The sequence below is a fragment of the Macaca fascicularis genome, chromosome 5 (genome assembly GCF_037993035.2).
Source record: "Macaca fascicularis isolate 582-1 chromosome 5, T2T-MFA8v1.1".
Classification (NCBI taxonomy): domain Eukaryota; kingdom Metazoa; phylum Chordata; class Mammalia; order Primates; family Cercopithecidae; genus Macaca; species Macaca fascicularis.
Window position 1 is genome coordinate 99,396,433 of NC_088379.1, and position 27,337 is coordinate 99,423,769.

General features: G+C 37.5%; 1 protein-coding gene across 3 annotated transcripts in view; it reads left to right on the plus strand.

Annotated features, from left to right (window-relative positions):
* Window positions 1-27,337, plus strand: part of GRID2 (glutamate ionotropic receptor delta type subunit 2) — a 1,557,400-nt gene that overhangs the window by 1,518,592 nt on the left and 11,471 nt on the right. Inside the window, exon 16 of one of the 3 annotated variants that reach the window (XM_005555439.5) lies at window positions 86-2,808. The exons of the other annotated variants lie outside the window; for them this stretch is intronic. Within the exon in view, the coding sequence (XP_005555496.1) occupies window positions 86-508 (423 nt within the window). The 3' untranslated portion in view covers window positions 509-2,808. Of the gene's footprint in view, window positions 1-85; window positions 2,809-27,337 lie in introns of those variants that run through there. 3 annotated transcript variants of the gene reach the window in all.

Below are 27,337 nucleotides of genomic sequence, written 5' to 3' on the forward strand. Positions count from 1 at the left end.
TGCTGAACTACTTTTTTTTTTTTTTTTTTTTAACCATCAAAGCTAGTACTGATGAGAACCTTATTTTCTTTTTCTTCATCTCCAGGATGACAAGGAAATTGACCTGGAGCACCTCCATAGACGTGTAAATAGCTTGTGCACAGATGACGACAGCCCCCATAAACAGTTTTCCACCTCGTCAATTGATTTGACCCCTCTGGACATTGACACTTTGCCAACACGACAAGCACTGGAGCAAATCAGTGATTTCAGGAACACTCATATTACCACAACAACCTTTATCCCAGAGCAGATCCAGACTCTTAGCCGCACACTGTCAGCTAAAGCTGCTTCTGGTTTCACTTTTGGCAACGTGCCTGAGCACCGAACTGGCCCTTTTAGGCACAGGGCACCTAATGGGGGCTTTTTCAGGAGTCCTATAAAAACAATGTCATCTATTCCTTATCAACCAACTCCTACCCTGGGGCTCAATCTGGGTAATGATCCAGACCGAGGCACCTCCATATGAGCATCAAACAAATCTCTTCACTGTTTCTTTTTTAGGACTCCCTTTGCAAGGAGCAACTGTAATATTGTGGGACTAACATGGATGTAACGTTAAAAAAAAGATCAGGATTATTAGTAACAATTCTAGTATTTTCCTCCCACCTTCTCCCTCTCCTCTCTCCTCTATTATTTTCTCTCTTTTCCCCTCCCTTCCTGTACATTTTCCTCCACTTTTTTTCATTACTCAACTTGTTCCCCAAGAAGGTAGTGTACTAGGATCCTATTAGTCTGCTTTTCATATACTGTACATCAAGTATAGGAAATGTGCACTGAGTATACTAAAAGTATATGCAGGATTAATTTTACATAAAGGCCTCTTCTGTAACATTTCTCTATTTTTAGAAATACAATTGCAATAACTTCAGTCTTTTTACATTCTTCTGCTGCATCCATACAATGCTCCACTGCTGTTGAGTGTCCTTTAACTGTGGACCAAAGGCAACCCCTGCAGTGTTTATAAAACAATTTAAAGACCATTCAGGCCACATAAGATGAGAATGCAATTTTGTAGGATTACAAAAAAGCCATTAATATGCCAGTCAAGACTACAGTTAAAACTACTCTTGCACTGCAACAGTGCATATGACCTTTATGTGATTGTACAGTATTAAAAGTTTTTTCTTATGTACAGTAAACTTTATCATATGGCAGAAGCCTCTATTGTGTTAAATAAATTAGTATTTCATATATATACATATATATGCACCTATATAATGTGTATATATATATAAAAAGGCGGCCATTGCTATTGCAATTCATTTAATAAAGCTTTAGTTTAAACAAAAGTATTGTATACAGGAACTATGTATAGTGCAGGGGTTCTTTTCAGTTAGAAAAGGCAGGTTGCTTTAATGTTATTCTGACTCGCATTGTTTGCCAACAGAAAATATTTTATACTTTTGTTATTAAAGCATCCAGGGCAATTTAATATTTGTTCCTAGATGTAACTCATTTGAATAGGTTTCGCATTTGTTATTCAGCAGTGTATAAAGCTAACCTTGATACTTTTACTTTTAATTAATTATCTAAATGAAAAATGCTATTAGCTGAACCACATCCACAACAGCACATAGAGCTCTAGGAGAGTTGAAACATAGATCATTGAAGGTTACTAATCCTCTTCCAAAGCAGCAAGTCAATCAATACAATTATGATATTTGGGGAGGGGTGGGAGCCCTTAAGAACTATTGATGTGGCCTTAAATTACTGTCATTTATTATCCTAAAGAAGAAAACATAATAACCATAATGGGCTCTCAACTCAACCCCCTTTTTTATTTAGTTCTATTTGGAGGAGTTATGTATTTTTTACATTAGTGCCAAGTATGTAGAAGGATGACAGCAAAAACAGTGCCTCTTTGTGCACAACCCTTTTAAAGTAGCTTTCTTACTTGTTAGAAATGTAGGATGAACTTTGTTTGTAATCCTTAAATTAAAATGTGGTAAGTAGGAAACAAGAACTTATTCTGTGTTTTTACGCAGCCATACACTTACTTTAATTCATTCTGTGGCTAGGATTGATATAGGAATCAACCTATGTGATTTGCTTTAGGAGAAATTAAAAGGTATATTCTTAAGATATATTATATTTTGATGCTAATTCTGTTCTGGGGAGCATCTTGTATTGTCACTGTTTTGTACTAAATCTTCAAATATTGTCTACTGTGTAAGGCAGAAAAATTTCTCATCATGCAAAAACCATTTTGTTTCCAGGGTAACAAGTACCTAAGTGCATGCACAACTTGTTTTCCCTTGTAACATTCATGATCTCATTTACAACTCTGATTTTAAAACAAAAAAATCTTTACAACAAGCTATATAGGGACATACCAGATGTTGCAGTGATTTTAGCTATCAACAAACTGTTAACCATGTACAATATTTAAAATAGGCTTATTTTGATGTATCGCCTATTATACAAACACACAAAACATTTTTGGAGGCCTCAGTTATGAGTGACAGAGCTTTCTGTGTATAATTTGTCTAAATAATTTGTCTAATAAAAATGTTTTCTAAACTTGCTCTCATACTATTGAAGTCTTAACTGTAAGATTTGAAAATGTTTACTCTCTCACAGATTGAACTAAATTTTTCTAAAAATTTATCTTGAGTTAATTAAAGCATAAATCACATTAAGTTTTACTAGCAGAACCATGCCAAAATGAGTGGCTCTCTAAAACATTACTAAGTGATGTCCTAAACCAGTGACTGCCTTTCTGCTATTTGAAACTATTTGAAACAACAATATATTTGTTTTTCTCTGTGAATGTCTCTGTGAGCACTTTTTTGGGAAAGATCTATCCTGTTTCATATAAGCAATGCAAGCATGATAATATCAGGGTGAGGGTGTGTTACATCAAAAAAAATAAGAAAGAAAAGAAAATTAAGGGTAATTATTAAACTTAGGATTTATTTCTTAAAAAATGCTTTGCTAGAGAACTATTCATCATGTTGAATCTATTAATTTGGGAATTAATTTAGGCTCTAAGATTATTTATAATAATTTCCCTGCATTTGAACAATATTTAATTATTCCAGCATCTAACACACCTAAGGGATATGTATCTGAAAATGTATTTTGAAAACATAATTTAGTAAAAAAAAAAAAAAAAAAAAATAGTTCTCGATTGTTCTAAAGTTCCATCCAAAATAATTCTTTGAATTTTGGAACTAAGAGGAATTTTAGAGATCTAGACTATTGACCTCATTTTACAAATCAGGGAACATAAGATACTAAGATGCTGTGATATGCCCAAATGTTTGACAACCTAAAATGTAAACTGGGTCTTCTTTTTTAAAACTCTGCCACCCTTCAATCACACCAACATAGGTCCTCATGGACTGTAAATATAGGCTCCACCTTCTCCTGTCACCAAGCCTAGGCTACAAATCTCTAAGATCCTTCCTTCCTTGTTTGGGACACATAGATCATCTGATTCCACTTTTACAAGTGGGAAAGTGAGTACCTCAGGTTATTTACCCAGAGCCATAGCTAGCGGCAAAACTAAGGTCAGTTCCTGTTTCTGTCTGCACTTGTTTTTTTGGCCCATTGTTTGTCCTGGTTTGCAACACTTAGACCAACCTGGTTATTTCACTACAAGACAAAATACCTTACATCCACATACTTTTATTCTACTCAAATGTCCAATTTAACCCACTGGCGAATCATTAAGATATCTGGTATCACTGTTCCACATCAGAACTTATGCACAGGTTTGGGTTTAATCATACATACTTAAAGTTATAAGACTGCCTTCTTCCTCATACCATTAAACTACAGGCAATTTGTCATGTTCGTAATCATGTTATTTTTCATCTCTTTTAGTTTGGGATTGGCTGTCAACTGAATAAATACTTTTAAAAATAGACTTTACCGAATGGTACTTTGCTTCATCAATTTAAATAAAAAATGGGAAGATCCATTTACCCTGCATGATACTTCTAAACCACACAATTGAATAACAAGTTATTACTGTTTTATAATCAGAATTTTCCAATGGTGAAACACATTCTGGATTATAAGTATAGTAAATCATGCAGAGAAGAGATTATGTGCCAGTAAACATAGGTTTTTATCCTTAAATATAAATGTCATGATGACTGATAAAGTACAATGAACTCACTAAAATCTGGCTTCCTTCTAGAGTACTTTTCTTACAAAAAACAAATCTTATAGCCAACCCTCATGACCAAATATTAATAAATGATTAACAGCTATGGCCATAATTATCATTTCAATGAAATTTGGTAGACAACCTGTCAACAAATACTTCAGAAGATACCCTCTTATAAGGCAGCATATGTGAGCTTCCCTAGGTAGAAATTACTTACCTGACACTGAAAAGGCAGGGAATAAAGCTGTAATTTATAGAAGATTTGATAGATGTAATTCAATTCTACTAGTGTTAACAGAGAACCTATTATTTTGAAAGCCACTGTGCTAAGCAGCTGGGCATGGCAGAAATGAATGTTTAGGAATGGGTCTGGGTGTGTTCCAACACTCATCTCTTTCCTGGCTCCGTATCAACATTCAGAATACGGAGGCTATGTTACAGAATGAGTCACCCCAAACCAGTACAGTCTTCTTGGTTGGGTGACTGACTAGAGCAATTCATCTTAGTAGCTCTCAAGCACCAACTGAAACTGTCTTCTTGGTTCAGACCACCTCCTCAAAGAAGATTTGAAAATTTACCAACATGCCAGATCATGAAGCCAAATTTTCAAAAATGTGAAAATTCCTATAAGCCACGGAAAATTACTATCTAACCCTTCATCCTTATTGATACCTGCATACCATTCAGAGACTGACTCCTACCCGTAGGTGTCCTCATCAGAATAATGTAGACCATAATAACTCCTTTTCTATCCCTGCAAATCTAATGAGTCATAACAGTTCAAGCTCTGCAATGTTTCAACTTGCCTCAACAGGACAAAACATAGTAAATCTTATTCAGGCTCTTTTTCGTACTGCAACTAAAACGCCGTGCTACCTTTCCTGTCTTCTAAAATACAGGATGCAGTGTGGCCCATAAACCCAATGAATGTAAAGTATTCTTCAGGCTGCCCACCATGATGATAGCCTCCAACCCACACTTAACCTCCAGGAGACTAGAAACCTCATGGTTTTGCTTCATTTTATACAGCCGCACAGTGGCATGGAACAGTTAAAGCACATAATGATTCAGCCTACCACTGGGATAGAAACAGATCAAGGAACTATCTCTCATTTCTTCACCTGAGTTTTTCAAATTCTTATTTTTTCAATAGTATCCATTTGCTTTGTTTCCATGTAATATTGATGACAAAACAAAAATTGTTCAAATTTGAGAAATTTTTTTCCTATGGAAGGGCTCTATCTTGACTTGCTACAATTTAGGACTCAGTGACATCTTTTGACTAATTTTGTATCATAGTTCCTAGAATTTCTTCAGAATGAAGAAGAGAAACTAGCTGTGCTATTTGAACATATTACCTACCTCATAGTATAGACGTAGCTTGCCTAGTCTTCATGAGGAAGGAGGACCCGGTTTTCTTTCGGAGAAACCCCATACATTCCTACCTTGGAATAAGCAACACATTTCAACAGTCTCGAACTATTCATGATGTGGTTGAAAACTCACAAAATTTTCAGGACATTAATTCTCGTTAATTAAAAACGAATTAAACTTTCGTAACAGCTGCTTTACAAGGAGAAACATATGTCACAAAAACAAAGAATGATACAGTGTCAGAACCAGAGAAGGGATGACAAACATTGCTTTTAATAAATATTTTGCCAGTTACAAGATTTGAGATATGAGTAGAAAGCAAACTTTAATTTTTAAGTTGTTATATTTTATTATTAAATTGCTGCTACTGAAAAAGCTTAGGAATTAAGTAGCCTACTTAAGTGGCTGTTTTTAATTTTTAAAAATTGGACATCAATATTATTTTTTAAACGCACATAGATACGTATATGCAAAGATAACCCATAACTCCCTGAATTTGAAAAATAAACAAATACAACTTGCATATTCGCTACACAAAAGATTCATAGTAGGAGGCCTTTAAGAATTAGTTCTTCTGATATCTGATATGTAATAAAATAAGATTCAATTTACAAAAATTCAAGTTATCTAAAGCTTTCAGGATCACAGCTATTTCCTGGAGGCAAGAGTATCAGTATCTATTTCATACTATGTAAAAAGGTATCTGATTGTTAATATTTAATTCCTTTCCAAAATTAGGTTGACTTTAAAATTAAATGCTAACCCTCTATTAATATTTACAAATGTTGTGTATAAGATTTATTGCTAGAAATAAAAGTACACTAAAATTAAGTTGCAAATAGAAGTTCCATATGTTCTACTTATCTCATTTGACTTTTTTTTTTTTTTTTTTGAGACAGAGTCTCGCTCTGTCACCCAGACTGGAGTGCAGTGGTACGATCTCGGCTCCCTGGAACCTTCATCTCCTAGGCTTAGGTAATTCTCGTGCCTCAACCTCCCAAGTAGCTAGGACTATAGGCATGTGCCACCACGCCCAGCGAATTTTTGGTATTTTTAATAGAGATGGGATTTCACCATGTTGTCCAGGCTGGTCTTGAACTCCGGAGCTCAAGTGATCTGACTGTCTCAGTCTCCCAAAGTGCTGAGATTACACCACGCCCAGTCTTATATCATTTGACTTTTTAGTGCTGGAAATAGTAACTGAATAACTAATATGCTCAAGTACTTCTCTAGACACTGTTTTTCAAAAAAACTTTGAACATAGCTGATTGACGTAGTTGACATGAGGTATGTAATACAAAACTCTATTCACACATGATGTTTTTTAATGAGTACAATTCTTTTTTCCAAATCAACTTATTAGGAGTTAAAATTAAAAATAAGCAGTGCAGCAATATATACATATAATTGGAACTCTCAGATTGTAATTCTGTATGACTAAACATTTTTAAATTTATTTCTCACTCACTCAGATTTCTCCATGAAAAGACAGTAAAAATGACCATAAACTGAGTACTGTATGTATGAAAACCCCTCTCACATTTACAACCTCCAAAGTTTTTGATGTGTCCCATGGCTCAATCACCAATCATAAATATTTTTAACTAGGTCTCTCTCATCATTAAATGAAGTTTCAGATTCCTACTTCATAACTTCATAATCATCCATTTGTGTCTCTTTCTCTTTTCTTTTTAATGAGTTTAGTACCGATACAGAAACTTTAGCAAGGCTTCAGGGAGAATGTTGGGAAAAATACAATCACATAAGATCAATCAGTCCGCCAACAAATACTTTCTGAGCACCTACTATTAGCACGTACCCTAAGGCAGAGTTCTCCTAACTGATGTACCAAGGCAAGTGCCTGGGCCAGCTATGCTTCCAGTGTACTGAAGCTTTGATCCTCTCATTTCCTCATGGTGGCCGGGCGGAGGGGGTGACTGGGCTGAATTTCTGCCTGTGAGCAGCTCTGCCACCCAGCTTCTCCTGAGAGAGCTTCCAAAGTTGGAGAAACAAAATATAAACATTGGAAAAGTGAAGTAAAAACTCATCGTATAAATAACACCAGAATACATGAATATAAATTACACCATGCTGAAGAGTATATTTGTCAAATTGGTGGTATAGAAAAAATATTCTATGAGAGGAGGAAAAGAATAATGTAGGCTGCAAGGTTTGGAATGGTTTCATGGAACAAGTGGAAAATTAGCCTAATCACCAAGAATGTGGAAAGGTCAGAAGGATGCTTTTGTGCCGGGGGTTACAGTGCAACCATAGGACAAGCATTGGGAAGAATGCTCACAGGCACAATAGGCCACGATCTCTGGAATATGGGCTTTGCGTCAGAGAGCAGCAAAAGGCAAAGTGTGAGTGAGATTGTGGGATGCGTGGAGGCTGAGCTCAAGAGAGAACGCTGCATCCTGTTTATTCATGTATTCAACATATGTTTACTCAGGTCCTGCTGTGTGCAAGACACTACTCTGTGTGTTGGGGATACACCGGTAAGCAAGACAGAAATTCATGCCCTCCTGGAGTTTACAGTTAACTGAGGGAGACAGACAATAAGCCAGAAAGTAAGTGAAGGATTAGTCTATTGGAAGGTGTAAGTGATGTAGAGGAAAACAAAGCAAAAGAAGAGCAAGGAGCAGGAAGGCCAGAGCAGAAGTGGGGATCTTCTATTTTAAGTAAGGTGGTCAAAGGAGGTCTGACTGATTAGCTGACATTTGAATGAAGTTTTAAATGGAGTGAGGGAGTAAATGGAGTTAGTCATGTTGCTGTCTGGGGAAAGGACATTCCAGTCTTTGGGAACAGCCAGTATAAAGGCTCTGAGGTGAGAATGTCCTGGGCATGTCTAAAGAATAGCAAGACAATCAATTCAGCTGGATTAGAATGAGTGATGGGAGAAGGGAGAGAAGAAATAACAAAAGACTCACATTACAAGGCTTTGTAGAACACTGAAGATTTGGGCTTTTATTCTGCCTGGGTTGGGAAACCACTGGAGTGTTTCGAACAAAGTAGAATGACATTTACTAGTTCCAGCAGGCTGATCACAAAGTCAGATATAAATCAGTCTTGGAATCATAACTGCCAACACTTTCCCACCCTGCTTTGATCCTAAATATTTGCTACCATTTTAAGTAGAGTGAAATAGGAAAGTGGTATGGAAGTGCCAGTTGCTGGTCCTTGAACCATCAGAGAGGTACTGAAGCTGGGCTGACGCTCACAGAGGCTCACAACCATGGAATATGTGAAAACCTCCATCAGTGGCAGTGGGAAAAAACTGAAGATTTTTAACCAAGGGAGAAACAGGCTCTTAGAGGGGCAGTTTAGAATAAGTAAACTGGTAGCGATTCATCACATGAAATGAAGAAGAAAAAGAGGCCAATTAAAAGGGCTGGACAATGATTTCGGTATGTGCTGAACTTCTGAAGTAGTCTAGAAAAGAAAGAAGATACAGAGAGTAGATAGGTGTTGAAAGAAGAATCGAGAACTTGAAGGTTAACTGAATATAGAGTGTAAAAGAGAAAAGCAAGTCAAGGATGATCGATTTCTCAAATTCAGATGCCAGAAAGATGGAAATAATTTTCCCAAAAAGTGGCAAAGTCAAGAGAATATCTAGTTTGTTAATTTTACTTTTTCTTTGAATTAGAGGGCTTGGGAGAAGAAAGGATAGAATCGAGAATCGTTTATTTGTTTTCCTTCATTGGGAGCATGAATGATGAATTTTGAACTAATGATGGGGAACTGAGGGATCATCTAGAGTCCATAATTTTTCAACTGTGCTCCCCAGATTCCCAAGGGTTTTTTTACTCAGGATGTATGGGGATGCCACTGGGCTGAGGTGAGGCCCACTGGGCTTCACTTACCGCAGCTCTGCTTTGATTTCTTCGTTTGCAGTTGGTCCCTCAGTGTCAGTGGGGGTTGACTCCAGGACCCCCTCAGATACCAAAATCCAAGGATGCCCGGACCCTTATATAAAATGGTGTAGTATTTGCCTATAATATATGCATATAACATATGCAGATTATTCTGTAAAATTTAAGTCACCTCTAGATTATCTCTAATATCTAATACAATGTAAATGCCATGTAAACAGTTGTCATACTGTACAGTTTAGGGAATAATGACAAGAAAAATGTCTGTACATGTTTTGTTCAGAGTGTTTTTCGGAATATTTTCTATCTGAGATTGGCTGAATCCATAGATGTGAAACACACAGATCCAGAGGTCTGACTGCATTCGACTTCCAGTTAAGATTTCGTTCACCCTCTGGATAATACATTACTGACAAATGAACAAAATCTCAAGTCAAATGTTTTCTGAGGCCTGTCATAGCATTCGAACTTTGTCTAATTGTTAGATTACTCTTCCTTCCATTGACTTTGGATTGTATTAAAAGTAGTTCTCTACTGGTTCTTCAAAATAGTACAGAAGAGGCCTCATCCCTTTCTCCTACACAAAATGTATCACGTTTCCCACGTGGTGAATACTCAGAATTGACCGAACTGCCCTTCAGCGTGGTCACAGTGATTCAAATCGCTATCTTGAAATAGGCCCAGTGTCTCCAAGGTCCTTAAGGACCTTGGCTTCTAGTGATTTAGACTCACTAGAACCAGGCAGCAGACAGACATACCTGAATAGAAATCCAAAATAAATGTTTCTAAACACTGGCTTGTATTAGAAAAGGAACAAAATAAAATTAGCCCAAACATTAAAAATACCTGCTATGTTCAAGCCAATATACTTGACACTACAAATCAAGAACTACGGAATGAACTGTGTGTGTTTGCCTGTAATTGTGTGTTTTAGTTCCGAATCTGTTTCAGCATGAGAGTTCAGAAAGCATTCACTAACACAGTTAAGAGTACTCTAAGAGACTAAGAGGTAGGTCTGAAATACTCATCATCACAAATCCTGCGACACCAATTCCTCTAACACTTTAAAAGGTTAGCTTTCACCAAGCAGATGCCATCAGAAAGATGACTTAGATTTTGTCCTGGATCTTGTCTGCCGGCTTTAACCAACTTTCAACTTTGAGGCCATAATCATGGTTCACTCTTCAGAGGTCAAAGCTGATATCCCAATTCTAAGAAAAAAATATCATATATCAAATATAAAACAAGAAATAAGTAATATGCATTTTTATAAATTTAAAATAACTGTTAAAAACTGATTTCCCAAGTATTTGAAATTATAATTCTTTACTATGTACTCTTGCCTCACAGCCTTGCTTTTAAAATATAAACCATGAATTACACACATATACACACACACACAACTAATCTATCTTATAAAAGAGATTCGCACACTAATTATGTACACCTTTTGCACTAAATATCAACACAATGTAAGACTTTCAAAGTAGTTTGCAGAGGCACATGTTTCTGGACTGCAATTAATACAATATGTGGCATATATCCTCAATGAGAACTATTTCATGTCTAGGGAAGTTTAACCCCTTCTCATCTGAACAAGCAAGTCACTAATTTCTGCTTCAATGTTTGTCCTCGAGGAGGGAAGGCATGCTGACCAGGTGCCAGGCTCAGTGCTAGGCACTACATAGGTGTTTCACTTGATTCTCGTAATAACCCTGTCAGTTTGCTATTGTTGATACTTATTGAGCAGATTAAAACAAAACAAAAGTAAGACTCTGGAAAGTTAAGTAATCTGGTTGAGTTCACACAATTAGTAAGCAACCAAACCAGAATTCAAACTCACATGTCTCTAACTCAGAAACCCATGTGCTTTCCACCTCAATGGGCTGTTCCAGGATCAAGACGAGATGGAGGTAGAGGGTCCTACTATATCCCTTACTGATGTAAGAGGTTTGTACACTATGGGATCCATAAAAATCAACTAGTCCTCAGTAGCTACGTATATTTGTAATACAGAAAGTGGTATTACAAGTGGTAAATAAAAAGTCACAAAAGATGAATACAGATGAAGCATCGTAGGAGCTTAGAAAACACAAACAGATTCAGAGAAACACTCTGCCAGATAAGAATCTATAGAAAAGACTGCTCAAATACCAGCACGCCCGCTCATGTCCCTCTTGTATTCTTTATTTATGCTAATGGTGGTGTTAGTGACCTATCTGGTCTTCTCCCCTCTTGCTTAGAGTCCCTTTAATGAAAACATTAGAAAAACCAACCCTTATTGAGTCCACTCGCCTAAAGCTTTAGTACCTGGTCCGCTTTTTCCAGCCCTGCTGCTACAAGACAAGTTTAAGCACGTGCTAGCCTCTACCTGGAAGCCTTGCAGTAAATCTCCCAAGCTTCACTCTTTTCTAGCTCACATTCCACCTACACGTCTCACTCGATGGCCTTATTAAATTACTTCTCAGGTCATGCTGCTCCATGATTTAATTTTTTTCTGTGGTATTTCTATGGCCCACTAACTAACGACCAAGCACCTCAGCTGAGGTCCCTTCTGGCAGGAAGCACTAAGGCACCCTTCACAGAGAAGCAGCGTTTGAGCCAAGGAGGAAGGATTTTGACAATTGGGAATGTGAATGTAGACTGCAAAAGCAAAGTGCAAAAAGGAAATAAGAAACTATCATTGACAAGTAGGGGCCAGGGAGTAAGACTTTTGGCTTGAATCAGGAAGTCCCGTGGAGACAGACAGAAGATGAAAAAGAAAAACTCATTTGTTGATTGATTCAACAATTGTATTTGATATTTTCAGTCCTTTTTATACACACACACACACACACACACACACACTCTTACACCACCGTATCGCAGAACATACAGACATGCAAGGCTCTCGAAGCTATTATAGAAGAGATATCCTGTAAATGCCTAACTGTGACATAAGGCAAAGTATGATGTGTTCCATAAAAGTGATACAATGTATTACAGAAACTGAAAGAAGGGAGAGATGATGCTCTTCTAGGTAACCTTTTACAGAAATACAGATATAACTACAATTTAAAATTATATGTAAGTACTTAAAATAGTCCAGAGTATTTTGAAAATTCAGAGAAAAGAAAGATCTTTTCTCACAGGTGATGGAATATCTTCATGGAGAAGAGAGTTTTGAAACTGAGCCTTGAAAGAGAATGTACAATTTTCACAGGTATAGACTAGAGAAAGACTTTTTTTAGGCAAAGAGAAAGATCTCATCCAAGTCATCATGGAGGGTAACACAAAGCATGTTGAGAAAGATCAGATAGTTTGGCTGGAACACATGGGCGAGGACAAGCAGGACAGAAGACAACCAAACTACAAAATCAAATCCAGCCACCTACCTAATGTTTGAGTTTCACGCCTTTTACAATCCATTCTGTTTTTGAACAGCTGTGAATACTGGAAATGTGATGGTGTTTGCAATCTACTGGGGAAGAAAGATAATTTAATAGGCAATGACAATAAATTGGAATAAGTAGTAATGAAAATGCAAGGTGATGTTCCACTCAGACCAGGGCTAGGAAAATCTCCCTAGAGAATGGGATTCTAAGTTACAACTGAGGGAGAATTGACCAATAGCCAGGCAAAGGAAATAGAGGTTGTTCAGACCGTGTGACCAGTATATGCAAAGACCTGAATCCAGAGGGCAAGATTTATTCCAGGGACTGAAAGAAGTTAAGCTGATAAAAGGAAAATTTCAAGAAAAATTTTAAAAAGGCATGGAACAGGCCTTGTAATGCTTCATTAACCATGATAAAGAATTTAATACAAATTCTTTAAGAAGTAATGTTCCAGGATCACTAAGAAGTCATTGAAGACTTTAAAGTGATGACCTGATCATGTTCCTATTTTATTTTATTTTATTTTATTTATTATACTTTATGCTCTAGGGTACATGTGCACAACGTGCAGGTTTGTTACATATGTATACATGTGCCATTTTGGTGTGCTGCACCCATTAACTCATCATTTACATTAGGTATATCCCCTAATGCTGCCCCTCCCCCCTCCCCCTACCCCACAACAGGCCCCAGTGTGTGATGTTCCCCTTCCTGTGTCCAAGTGATCTCATTGTTCAATTCCCACCTATGAGTGAGAACATGCAGTGTGTGGTTTTCTGTTCTTGCGATAGTTTGCTGAGAATGATGGTTTCCAGCTGCATCCTTGTCCCTACAAAGGACATGCATCTTCTTATTTTAAAGAATCACTTTCACTGCCCTGGGGGAAACTTCAGGAATGTGAAAAGACCTAAGAGAGGCAGACCAGTCAGAAACTTGTGTGGCAATCCACCTAGAGGAAATAGTCCAGTCCAGTAGTAAAGAGGTGGAAAGGAAGGAAAGAGGTGGAAAGATACTAAAGAGAACTGTAGTGGGAATGGGGTCTGGGTCTGGGCTTGTAATTAACGTCATGGAAGGTAATAAAATCATCCAAGGAATATGTGGGTCTATTTAGCACAAAGTAAGTTCTGGACATCCAACACTGAGGAGGATCAGCATTTGATCAAAGGACTAAAGAGTGTGTTAAATGGAAAAACTAGCTAAAAGAAATCTGGAAAGAAAACTATAAGAGTGAGTGGTCTCAGATGTGAAGAGTAGAGAGTATTTCAATAGGGAGTGGTCAATATTGTCAAGTGTTACTCAGCGAATAAGCATATCCATGAGAACGAGCAACAGATAGGTCTTCAGGCCCCGAGTGAGAACAGTGTTCAGAATGGTGGACTAAAGCCAGACTGCAGTTGTTGGAAGAATAAGTGGAAGGACACATACACTGCTCTCCCAAGGAATATGGTGATGAAAGAGAGGTGAAGGCCAGCAAAGGAGCTCAACCTAGCAGAAAAAAAATGGTATCCCAAGAGGGTGTTTGTTTCAAAGGTAGGAGACACTTGAGCACATTTAAATACCAATATGAAGGAGCCAGTAGAGGGCAATGCTTGAGAATACAGTAGCAAGCAGGGCTTTGAAAAGGTAAACGAATGAGATCCAGGGCACAATTCCTCTGTAATAAGAGAAGGGACACCATTTTTTTATAACTGCATGAAAGGCAAAAGTATGGATGTGAATGCAAATAAATTTCTAGGTTCAATTGCCCGATGTTTAGTGAGAATTATGTTGGATTCTATCTTCTACAAGATGGAGGAAGCAAATCACTGGTGAGCGTGAGAGGTCAGAGATTTAAGAAGAATAAAGAATAGAAGAGCTATCTAGAGCAACATAGTAGAACTGATATACAGTTTTGAGGGCTCAGCTGAGGTTAGAGGTCATGACATTATCTTGGCCTGATCTATACAGTTGCATATTTTTTTCAAATATCCTCAGCAGCTTCTAGTTAGCCAAGGGCAGACAGACTTGGATTTAACAGAGACTTGTAGAGTAAGCGGTAAAATGACCACTCAAAGTGGCACTAAACAAAAGTTAATTTTAATGGGGTGTCCCAGTGGTGTACGAAGTATAGTGAGAGGCCATTTTGATTAGGGTATGAAAACTGTGCTTCATCTCATCCCCACAAATCTCAGTGGCTTGATCTAATAGATTCAGAATCCAGGTTCCTTCTATCTAGTGACTCTGTTATTCCCTAGGACTTTGGAGTCCTCTGCTGTGTCTTCTGCATCCAGTTGGCAGATGAGGTAAAGAGAGAACATGGAGGATTGTGGGAGTTTGAATGAACCTGACCCGGAAGTAGTGCACATCACTTCTGCATACATCCATTGGTTGTCACATGGCCACATCAAAACAGTTTTGATAAGCATCTGACTTGACTACCCTAGAGGCATAGAGTCAAGTTCGCAGGCTTTGTAATAATCTAAGCATGAAGAAATACAGGCTAAATAAGGCAAATACCAGTAGAAATGAAATAAAAAGCACATTGGGAGAAAACCAACAGATTTAGTGATTATTTAGAACAAGGATGATAAGCAAGGTTCTGTCTAAAGCACAGCATTAAAAAGAATTATGCGATCAAAATTCAGGATATGAGGCCCACTCTAACCACCCTGTTTAAAGTTGAGATCCTTTCCCCTAACATCCCCCATTTACCCTTACATGGCTGCATTATCTTTCATAGCACATGACTCCTTCTACCATACTATATAATTTACTTACTGGTCATTGTCTTTCTCCTTCCACCATAATGAAAGAAAATTGAGGGCAGGAGTTTCACTGTCTTGTTCATTACTCTTTCCTCAGTGCTTAAGACATTGTCTGGCATATGAGGGTCATTGAATTACTACTTGTTGAATTATTGAATGGCATGATTGATTAACAACGACCATTATGGTGAGGTCAAGTTCAAGTGGAAATACATGCATGTATTTACTAACTACTGGCTTAGCTGTAGAAAGGAAAAGAAGACTCTGACATCATAACAGAGATTCAAGCTAGGATATCTGGACGAATAGTAGATTCAGGGAACATATTTTGTATGTGGAGTAAAAAATCATATTTGGCTTTGGAAACATCATAATTGAGATGAAGGTAAAATATCCAGGTGGACATACTAAGCAAGTCATTGACAATGTAAAGCCTAAGGCTGGACGCAGTGGCTCACGCCTGAAATCCTAGCACTTTGGGAGGCTGAGGTGGGTGGATCACCTGAGGCGGGTGGATCACCTGAAGTCAGGCGTTCAAGACCAGCCTGCTCAACATGGCGAAACCCCGTCTCTACTAAAAATACAAAAAATTAGCCAGGCGTGGTGGCGGGTGCCTGTAATACCAGCTGCTCAGGTGGCTGAGACAGGAGAATTACTCGAACCCGCGAGGAGGAGGTTGCAGTGAGCCAAGATCATGCCATTGCACCCCAGCCTGGGTGACAGAGCAAGACTCCATCTCAAAAAAAAATGAAAAACCTAGGATTAGGCAAAACATTGAGAATTGGAGTCTCAGAATAAGAAGACAATAAGAGTTTCCGTTCTCAAAACATACAAAAAAGATAAGTATGAATATCTTAATTAGCTTAATTTAATCATTTCACAATGTGAGTATATATATACACACATATATGTACATATATATATAAACATGACATTGTATACCATACACATATGTGTATATATGCAATTTTTGTAAATTACACCTTAACAAAACTGGAAGAAAAAAGATAATAAAAATGTCAGGATAGCAAGATGGAAATTTATTCAATGGGCAATGTAATGTTGAGTAACCAAATTAAATGATCTAAAGGACATTCAAGGGTAATTAATCCAAGGGCCTCCTATGGGTTAGAATAACTATCACAATTTAACCTGTCAAAAAATATTTCCGGAAGGAATATCTTTACTGCATCACATAATCAATATCAGTGTGCCTATATAAAGTGTGCCACATACATAGCAAAAAAACAAATTTTGTTTTCTGGTGGTTCTCCTGTTGAAAAATGATCACATTTAAGCCCTCTTGTGGTGGCTCTGCACAGAAACAGTCCTACCTCTCAAGGAGTCCTGAAGCAAACTACTCCTTGACAACACAATGGAACAACAAATTTTTTTTTATTGTTATTATCCTGTATCTGTGTCTTTAAGGAACAGAGAAATAATCTCTTTTCTCCTCACAGTCTCTCTTTTCTTCATATCCATCCCAGCTGCAAAGTGATAGCTAAAACACATGAATAATAGTAATACTGGTGAAAATCAGAGTCAACAAATACAAAGACTTAGATAAATGACCTAAAGTGTCTTACAATTCACATTTTCATCAGATAGCCATATAAATTATTTTAACTGCTATATTAAATGTTTGAATTACACCTAAATTAGCAATTGTGAAATTTAATAGGAATAGAAATAAGTAGAACTTTTACAAATGTCATATCTATGTGTAAAAATACTTAGAAATATTGAAGACAATGAGCTCCACATCAGTTACTAATTAGGTGTTTTTGTTTAAGTAAAGCAATTGTTAATGTCCCAGTGACAACTTCAGTTCATAGAATACTTAACCTAATACTGAACTAATGCTTGCTATTACCTAATATGCCAAATGGTAACGTAGCCAGTGACTCCAGCATAATCTTGGTCAAAATCAATTTCCAATCCAGCATACAGCACAAACAAAGTACATTCTTCTAATATCTTTGGTGTCACACTTTTCCTTTTTTTTCCCATAAAGCATTTGACCGAACTTACAGTAAAACATTCAAATGGCCTCATATTTTTCTCTTCTCGTCAGAATAATATGGGACATATTAAACATTTTTCAATTTTGAAAGAAAATTCAGGATCAGTTAGCTGTTACATAAGATTTGAATATTCACATACTCCCTAAAATTGATAGAGTATAAATTTAAGAAATATTTGAACCTCTAGAGCAGGAGTCCCCAATCCCCAGGCCATGGGCCAGTACCAATCCATGGCCTGTTAGGAACTGGACTGCACAGCAGGAGGTGAACGGGGGTGAGTGAGCCCTGCCTGAGCTCCGCCTTTTGTCAGTTCAGCATTAGATTCTCATAGGAGTGTGACCCTATTGTGAACTGCACATGTGAGGGATCTAGGTTGGGCACTCCTTAGGAGAATCTCATGTCTGATGATCTGAAGTGGAACAGTTTCATCCCAAAACCATCCCCATCCCCCCACCTCACCTCCTCCCACCCCATCTCTCACTCCCACCCCCACCCCTACCCCGTGCCCATCCATGGAGGAAAAATTGTCTTCTACAAAACCTGTCCCTGGTGCCAAAAGGGCCACTGCCCTAGAGAGAATTTCAGGAAATTCCAAGCATTCTAACAGACACAGTAAAAAAAAAAAAAAAAAAAAAAAAAAAGGAACAGTTTCTCTCTACATAGCCAAAATATAAACATTTTTCTTAATTACTTTTTAGGACACATTACAATAAAATGAGCATGACTAATTCAATATAATAATCTACAATGATTACTTAGAATCTAAAATAGAAAATAGCGTAAAATAAAAGCAGTCCTGGATTTACAAAAAGTTCATTTCCAGAAGTTCACTTCCAAGTCATTTAAACACATAATGCATTACTCCAAAGGAAGGGAAAAGGTACAACTAATGATTGCTTCTTTAGGTTAGCCCTCAAAAAATGTTATTTAACTACAAATTGTTTTTTCAGACAGTCTTGCTCTGTCGCCAGGCTGCAGTGCAGTGGCATGATCTTAACTATAAAATTACTGAAATATTTAAAATAACATTTTTTAAAACAAATCTTCTGACATTAAACATGTTCATGTTAAAAGAGAAAACATAATAATATGAAAGAACATAAAATGTTAAATGTTTTTAGAATATCCTGAGAAAACAGATTTAGTGCCATCCTAAAGAAATTAGAGTCTAAAGCCAGGGTTCACATTCGCCATTTGTCAGCTGTGTTACCCTAGGCAAGTTACTGAATGTCTCTGTGCTTCATTTTCCTGAAATAGAATAAAATAAAATAAAAAATAGAACGTTTCTCATCATATCTGAAAAGATTTAATGCTTTAATAGATGTAAAACACTTAGCACAGTTCTTTGTTCACAGTAGGTTCAAAATACTGTTTTAATGTTATTATTCTGTACAAATTTCTGTTTAATATAAGTGGCAATTAAAGATTGATGCTGCAAGAGTGTAAAATACAATAAAAACTAACATTTTACCTTCCAATCCAGTTCTAAAAGAGCTTTCTTAGAGAAATGTACAAATGAAAACATATGCATAAATCACCCTGTTATTTAGCAATTTTGTGCCATCTTGTAAACCTGCAATATAGAATAAAAAAAACTTTCAGACATTCAGATTTTGGAATTATATATTGTATTCCACTGCATTTAAAAGCAGACTTTTAAATATGCAGCACCTCATGTCAGGGTCAAAATCGTTCTGATTGTGTATGGGAATATGTTTTATCTTAAATATGTCTAGAACTTTAAGAACTTAAGGAAGCTTCAGCAACATTATAAAAAGATCATATCCAAGGCAAGTTGAAAATTGGTAAGGCAAGTCTGTTTATAGAAGCTCTACCAAACAACCACTAAAATTACAATCTCTTCAGACTAAAAACAGTCTTTACATTTGTTGTCCAAAAAGAAAGACAGACAGCTAACTTTAAGGATATTTTCATTTTTAAAGGTTGTATCCACTAAAATGTGTTTGTTTTTCAAATTAAAATAGAAACAGAAAAAAGAAAAAGAGGCAGTTCCTTGCACCCTGAATGTTAGCCAAAGTAGTGACAATTACAGGACCACACTGAGAGAGTCCCTTCTTTTTGTTTCTCCAAATGCTCACCAGGAAAGAGAAAACATTCACGGGCCTCCTCCTCTAGTACCGACTGACTCCCTGCTGTCTTTTCTAAAGCCAGATGGTGGCGCTGTGGTATCATTTGTTGAGAGTTTAGCTTTAAATTCTGTTTTCTGTCAGTAATAGCGTTGCGTGAAAAGTCTCAGCCCTCTTTAGAAAAAGAAAGTATTTTAAACAGACTTTATTATTCCCTTTAATGATAAATAAGCCCATCATTTAAGCCCTTTAGGTTGTTTTAATGTTTACTATTTGTAAAAGAATGTATCTGGAACGTAGAGATGATTTACAGTGTACTTTCAAAAGGGTTGAGAGTAGGTGGTGGTATTTTGCGTCTGTTGTTTTCTTAGTTCATAAAAATAAAAATGAAAAGAAATGGAAATATTTTGTCCATATTATTTCATATATTCATAATTTCTAAATAAAGTCTTATGACACCTCTAAGCCCCAATCTGCTGCCCAAATCATCAGAAAACAAAGACTTTTGTTAGCAAAAGTTAACTCAATTCTAATCTCACTTCCCTGTCTAACCCTTTCACCAATTTTGGTGAGAATGCCTGTTCCTACTGAAAGTGGTTCTCCGAGGCTAGTCTGGCAACACACACACACCTGTGCCTTTAATTGTCCCCCACACCTACCCCTCTCTTATGTGCTCTGTTCATTTCACTAAGCCACTTTCTTCTCGGAAGCCTGGGTTTTACCTGACCTACACCCCCAAAATGAAAACTGAGAACTGAGTTAGGCCAATGCAAAATTATGAATTGACCATTTTCTTCCTCACTTACATTAGACCAGTTTTGCATTGGCCTAACTCAGCTTTGGTTCTCCTTCACCTTTGGCTGACCCAGAACAAAAATAATGCTGGGAACCCTAACACACCCCTTTCACCCCACTTTTAATTCTGAATAAAGTGAATGTCAGGATAACACAAATCAATGCAACTATTGGAACATCCGGTCCAAATAGACATGTGGCAGGTGAAAAATGAAGTCCAAGAAAGAGAACACATCAGAAAGAGGCCATGTGCAATTTTAGAGTCTAGACAACAGGGGCATTTGTGATCCATGGTGAAACCTCAATCTCACCCGGGTTGCCTTGATGGATGATGGAGGGGAAGAGAGGACGATTCATGGTCGTTTGTGAGTGCCAGCTGGAGGTCCCATCTATTCCTCTGCCCACTGCCAGTCCACTGCTCCAGGTAGGACTTCAGGTTCCACAGATTTTCCCACCTCTTCTAGGTAAATTGTGAAACAATGTATATGCAGTTTAGCCATAGTCCTTTATAAGCATCTTTTTAACCTATTTTTCAATGGAAACTGCATTCTCTTCTAAATAAAACCTTATGTTCATTCCCACTATGCCAAATAAATTAAAGCAGTATTTGAAACATAAACGCATTGTATAACTTAAAATTCATAAAATTTACTTATTAAAAGGCAAGAAATTAGAAAAATGGATGACTGTTTCAGACCAAAGACTAAGCATTCAGTTTATTTTGGGTGTTTTGATGGATCCACATACAAAAGCTGTGTAAGAAAGTGTCTATACTACAGAAGTTAAAAGAAGCCACACCTAGCAGCCTTTGATGATGCCCTCCTTCCCTAAGAGATTAAAGAAAAACATCACACTCAGAGTAATTAGATTCTGATAATGAACGTAGAAACATTGATCTATAGCACACTTTAAAAACCATTGTTCTAGAACAATGCCCTGACTTTTGTGCCTAACTCTGTTTTGTTAGGCAACTTCCAATTCCTCCTATGTGTGGAGTTGGCCTTAAATGACAGATCATATTTTCTAACTTGGTTCTATGGGAATTTCAACCATCATTGATGCTTGTCTGTAATTTAACATACATTCTCTCTATATTTCTATTATCCTAGTTCTAATTGTCTTCTGAAATTGTAATATTGAGATACACTCAAAAACAAATGATTGAGAAAACATCTTCCCAAATTCCATGATGCTACTTAGTACTTTTGTGAACAACAGACATAAGTCAATAAGAATTTTCGTATGTACAATGGGAGGAAGCTAAGCCTCAAAGCTTCAGAAGCACCAAGGACGTATGGAAACAGAAAACACGATGAACGCCCTCTCTTGGTGGCATGCTTTTCTCATCCAGTTTTCACATTTTAGTGCTCCTCCAGAACCTTTAAAATCAAAAAGGAAAAAGGAGATTAAAAAGCGTGAAATACCAAGAATCTTCCCTATTTTCAGGGGTCAGTTCTGGGTTATAATCCTAAACTAATGTGGAATTGTCTTAAAAAGATAAAGCCTTTCTTATTTCTCCCATCTGCAGAAAAAAAAAAAGAATATGATTTACTTGATTGCTGACTTTCTTTAAGGAGTCTGTGAATGAGATGATAGAGTATAATTTGTTTCCATTGTGAGTGCCTCTCCAAACTATAAAATCAAACACCTAACAATTTTATCAGGGTGTCCCTAATCTTGAGCATAAATGATAGGTTCCTTTTAGATGGCAGTGATACGTCTGTGGAGTTTTATTTCCAGGGAGACAGGGCAGGATTTGCTGCTATGCAGACTGAATAATGTTTGAAGCCAACATCATGTCACATTTTGTGTGCACTTTCCAAAGATTAATCCAAGCGTTACAAATGGGACACAGACTGCCATTGTCCCAGGGACACTTTAATAACCCACACCTACAATATTCAACCTGTTGTTTGCATAGGGACAACTTTGGGACACAAAAACCCACCAGAACGACTTAGGGAAAGGAGCCGTGGAGAGGCAGAGACCCAGGCGCCACGGCACCTCCACATCTCATCCTTCATGGCAAATGAGTCTGTTTGGAGTTTATTTATGCCTGAGGATGGGGGTCGTGCAGCTTGCTTTCTTCAAAGCGTCTCGGAGAGCCTTTCTGAAATCTCATGCCTGCTAACTCAGTTTCTCACTTCTGTTGCACTTTGGCAGGGTTTGCCAACTTGCAGATAATTTTTGTTTTGTTTTTCATAATGTAGCTTAAATTAAAGAACATTATTCCCCTCAGAAATAAGTTGTGCCTAGCCAGTTTCTTCTTTCATTTTTCTCCCCACCCCCCTTCTTTCCTCACAATTCCTTGCATCTGTTGTTCTACTAAGATATTCTTCACGAATGGAAGACTCAGGAGAAAGCTTCAGGATGAAAAGATTGTGAGAGGCAGATGAGAAGATCTAATAATTTTCACATTCCCCAATGTATCATCTTTAAGTGCTCCTATGAAGTACTTATTATTTACTTTAGAAAACAAACTGTAATGGTCTGGTACATCAAATTGATAACTAGGTTCCATATTGAGTTCAAAATATCAGTAACCTACTTGTTCACGTAAGAAGATATTTTAGCATAAAGACAAAAAACTAAGAGATACAATGAGCAGAATCATAGTTATGGTATATTTAATCTCAGATATAATATTTTGAACAGTATCATTAAAATAATTTCTTTTCATAATACATTATTACTATAGTATATAGTAGTGTGACTATAACAGGTAGAAAAAATTCAAAACCAACAGAAATCTTTAGAGGAAAATACTTTCGGAAATCACAATAAGGCAAAAAGACTTATAGAAGCATCATGAAGAAAAAGACTATGTATGTGTGTATTATATATATGGTATACATTATTTTTAAAAAGGAACCATATATTATATATATAAATATAATTATATATAATAAAACATTTATTATATATTAAATATATATACATATATAATTATATATATTTAATTTCCACTTTAATGACAGGTTTCCATTAGGTGAAAAATTACAAGAGATAGAATCAATAAACGGAAAGGCAGTAGTGTATATTTTGCTAAAGAACATGCTCCTTCAATTTAAACTTAAGCTTGTTACTTTTTAAAATAAGTATCAATACATTTATTGAAATACAACATTTCAAATTTACCTTTATTACTTGGTATAATTTTTAATTAAAATTATTGTATTTATTTAATAGATTATTTTATTACCACTCTTGTAAACCGGTGAGCCGGTATAGGCTTCTTCTTAACTTCTGTAAATGTTATTAATCCTGAGTTATGGGATTAATCCCAGTGTTATTTAAACGGGAATATGTGTATAATGTCAAAAGTCTTAAATGCCAGTGCAGCACACCAACATGGCACACGTATACATGTGTAACAAACCTGCACGTTGTGCACATGTACCCTAGAACATAAATTATAATTTTAAAAAGAAGTCTTAAATGCAAGTGTATTATCAGCATTGGTGCATGTGAAAACAACATGTAGACTGTTTTGACTTTCTAAGCTTAGTATGAGGCAGTAAATGTACTGCAGCTAGTTGGGGAAAGCATTGAGGAGTGTGTGGAAGAATCCAAGTTTCTTCTCTACTCAGCAACTCACAAGGCTGAAGTCACGGTGTTGGCTGAGCCGCCTTTCTGGAGCCCAGAGTTCTCTTCCAAGTTCACATGGTTGTTGGAAGAATTCAGTTCCTTGCACTGATAGGACAGAGGCCCCTATTCTCTTACTGGCTATTGACGTGAGGCCTACTCATAGCTCTTAAAGCTGCCCACAGTTCCCTTCCAGGTGGCCATTTCCAGATGCCCTCCCAGGCTTTAAATCTCTTTGACTTCTGGAAGGGCCCAGTCCCTTTGAAGGGACTACCTGATTAGGTCAGACCCACCACCATCATTTGGCTTCGGATTAACTCAAAGTTGACTGATTAGTGACCTAATCAAAGATTGATACTCCCCTAGAGTCTTCCCTACACTCAAGGAAGGAGGATCGTATAGAACTCATAGAGCAGAGGGGGAATTTTGAAGGCCATCTTAGAATTCTGCCTACCACAGAAGCTAATTCCAAACAGTGAAATGGTTGCAAAGGAAATGAAGTTGGAGACAGGGAGAGAGGAATCTATGCAGAGCGATCAGAAAAGGAGTCTCTGGAGCAGAAATACTTGATCTGAGGTTACAGGGCACAGAAGAAACCGGTCGTGGGAATGTACTCTGTTTGTTTGTTTGTTTGTTTGTTTGTTGAGACAGAGTCTCACTCTGTCGCCCAGCTGGAGTGCAGTGGCACTGTCTCGGCTCACTGCAACCTCTGCCTCCCGAGTTCAAGTGATTCCCCTGCCTCAGCCTCCCAAGTAACTGGGATTACGGGCATGCACCACCATACCTGACTATTTTTTATTATTATTATTTTTAGTAGAGATGGGTTTCACCACGTTGGCCAGGCTGGTCTCAAACTGCTGACCTCAAGTGATCCACCTGCCTTGGCCTCCCAAAGTACTGGGATCAAGTGAGCCACTGCACCCAGCCAGTCATGGGAAAGCACATCTAAAGAGTGTTTAGCTATTCAATTTAATGCACAGTCATGCATCATTATGTTCTGAGAAATGCGTTGTTAGGTCATTTCACAGTTGTGTAAACATCATGGGGTGTACTTACCCAAACCTAGATGGTATAGCCTACTACACACCTAGGCTGTATGGCATAGCCGATTGCTCTAGGTTACAAACCCTACAGCATGTTACTGATTAAATGTCGACACCATGGCAATTATTTGTGAATCTAAACATAGAAAAGGCACAGCAAAAATGTGATATTATAGTCTTACAGGACCACCATTGTATATGCGGTCCATCATTGACCAAAATGTCATTATGTGAAACATGACTGTATTACTGTAACAGTGTTAAAATTCCACTTACATGTCAAAATAGGTGCTATTTTTTGAGGTTTTATGAGGAAATTCCTATTTGTAATGCATGTTTTTAAATAAAACTTCGTTTTCTAGAAGCTCAAATGAGTTCCTGCAGGACGGAGAACCTGTGATGTGCTTGAGCTTGTAACTGTAAGCTGCCTTTCTAAAGGTTCTGCAGAAAAATGTGTCTCAATAGCTATTAATGGAGAGATGCTGAAATGATTTGCCCTGGGAAAGATACAGGAAGGTCCCTGCAAATTTACAATTATAATTTCATCATGATGGTGGCTGGTGTCAGAACCACTCACACATTTACTCAAAAAGCATTTGTGGTAGGATAATTTTAAAATACCAATTTGTGTTCTACTTCAGCGTTTTTCCCTCCTTTCCTCCCCTCCTGCAAGCTCAGAGTCAAGGCCCCGTGTGTCTCTTTGCCTGGGAGATTTTGCAGAGGGGAAAGCACAGTCGTCAGCTTCTTTTCCTGTCTTTGATAAAAACTTAATCAGAGAGATAATGTTATAATGTTAGCTCTGAAGAGACAGAGACACCAGAGAGTTATTCGAAAGACATTAAGAAAGAAGAAGGAGAAAAATTTTCCCCAGAATGAAAAAAAAAAAAAAAAAAAAAAAAAGAGGAGCAAAGCCGGATGCTGTGGCTCATGCCTGTAATCCCAGTATTTTGGGAGGCTGAGCCGGGTGGATCACCTGAGGTCAGGAGTTCGAGACCAGCCTGACTAATATGGCAAAACTCGTCTCTACTAAAGGTATAAAACTTAGTCGGACCTGGTGGCGTGCACCTGTAATCCCAGCTACTTGGGAGGCTGAGGCAGGAGAATTGCTTGAACCTGGGAGGCGGAGGTTGCAGTGAGCCGCAATCGCACCATTGCACTCCAGCTTCTCAAAAAAAAAAAAAAAAAAGAGGAGCAGGGGTCAGTGGGTTGCGGAGATGATGCTGTCAATAAAAGGGAAACTTGCAGATGCCACAGGAACTCAGAGGGGAGGGGAGGCTCTGTGGTGTGGGATCACAGTCTTTCCAAATAATCTTATTTCCAAAACATGACGAGAAATAGCAAAGCCAATAGACCTGAAGAGACTCTTCCTTCAGCCTGGCACAATAAGCATCTTCATAGATAACCAGTGTGAACCCATGTCCTGAGGGGCCTCCTAGACAAGATGACTGTGTTTAGGAACCCAGGATCTTGGCACAAACCTGGTTAGAGGAAAAGGTGAATGAAAACCTTGGGAATGACTATGATCGAATTCCCCAAGTCATGTTTAAATACACATAAGTGAGTAGAGCATGCATTTATGCACATCATATTAAATACATATGTACCAGGTGCATCCAGAAACTGCTTAAAAAATCTGTCATTTTTAACTCATATCTAAGAAGCAAAAGTGTTCTTATGTGTTATTGACAACACAGAATAAACTTTACTAGTTTAAATGATTTAAAGCAGTTCTATGCTTTAGAGATTTCAGTCTTTCTCTACCTTCTCAAATGCCACTACCCACCCTCAGAATGGGTCATGGTGTGGCTGAAAGAGAACTGGACCAGGAAGCCAGAGGCCTGGGTTTGTTATGTGGCAACCATTGGTTGAGTGCTCTTATGATGCAGCATGCTAGGCTTACAAAGATACATAACACCAGTTCCTGTCTTTTACATTCCAAGAATGGAGAAAACCAATACAGAGAAAAAAGCAGGGGGTAGGCAGTATGGCAGAGTGGTTACTCACCAAGGCTGAGAGAACAGGAGTTCTGATCTCAGCTCTTCCCTGCTTAGCTGTCTGATCTTGGGCAAACCATTTAAAGGTCCTCAACCTCAGTTACTTCACAAGTTAAATAGCTTCTACAGTTAATAGGATCTATTAATAACTTCTGCCTCAGCATTATTGTGGCTAAAAACCGTGTTTATAAAAGTTTACTATAAATAAGTCATTGCAATGCACTGTGTTAAGTATCATGGGTATTGTATTTATTTATGTGACTCTAAACTGATTCCTTCAGTCAAC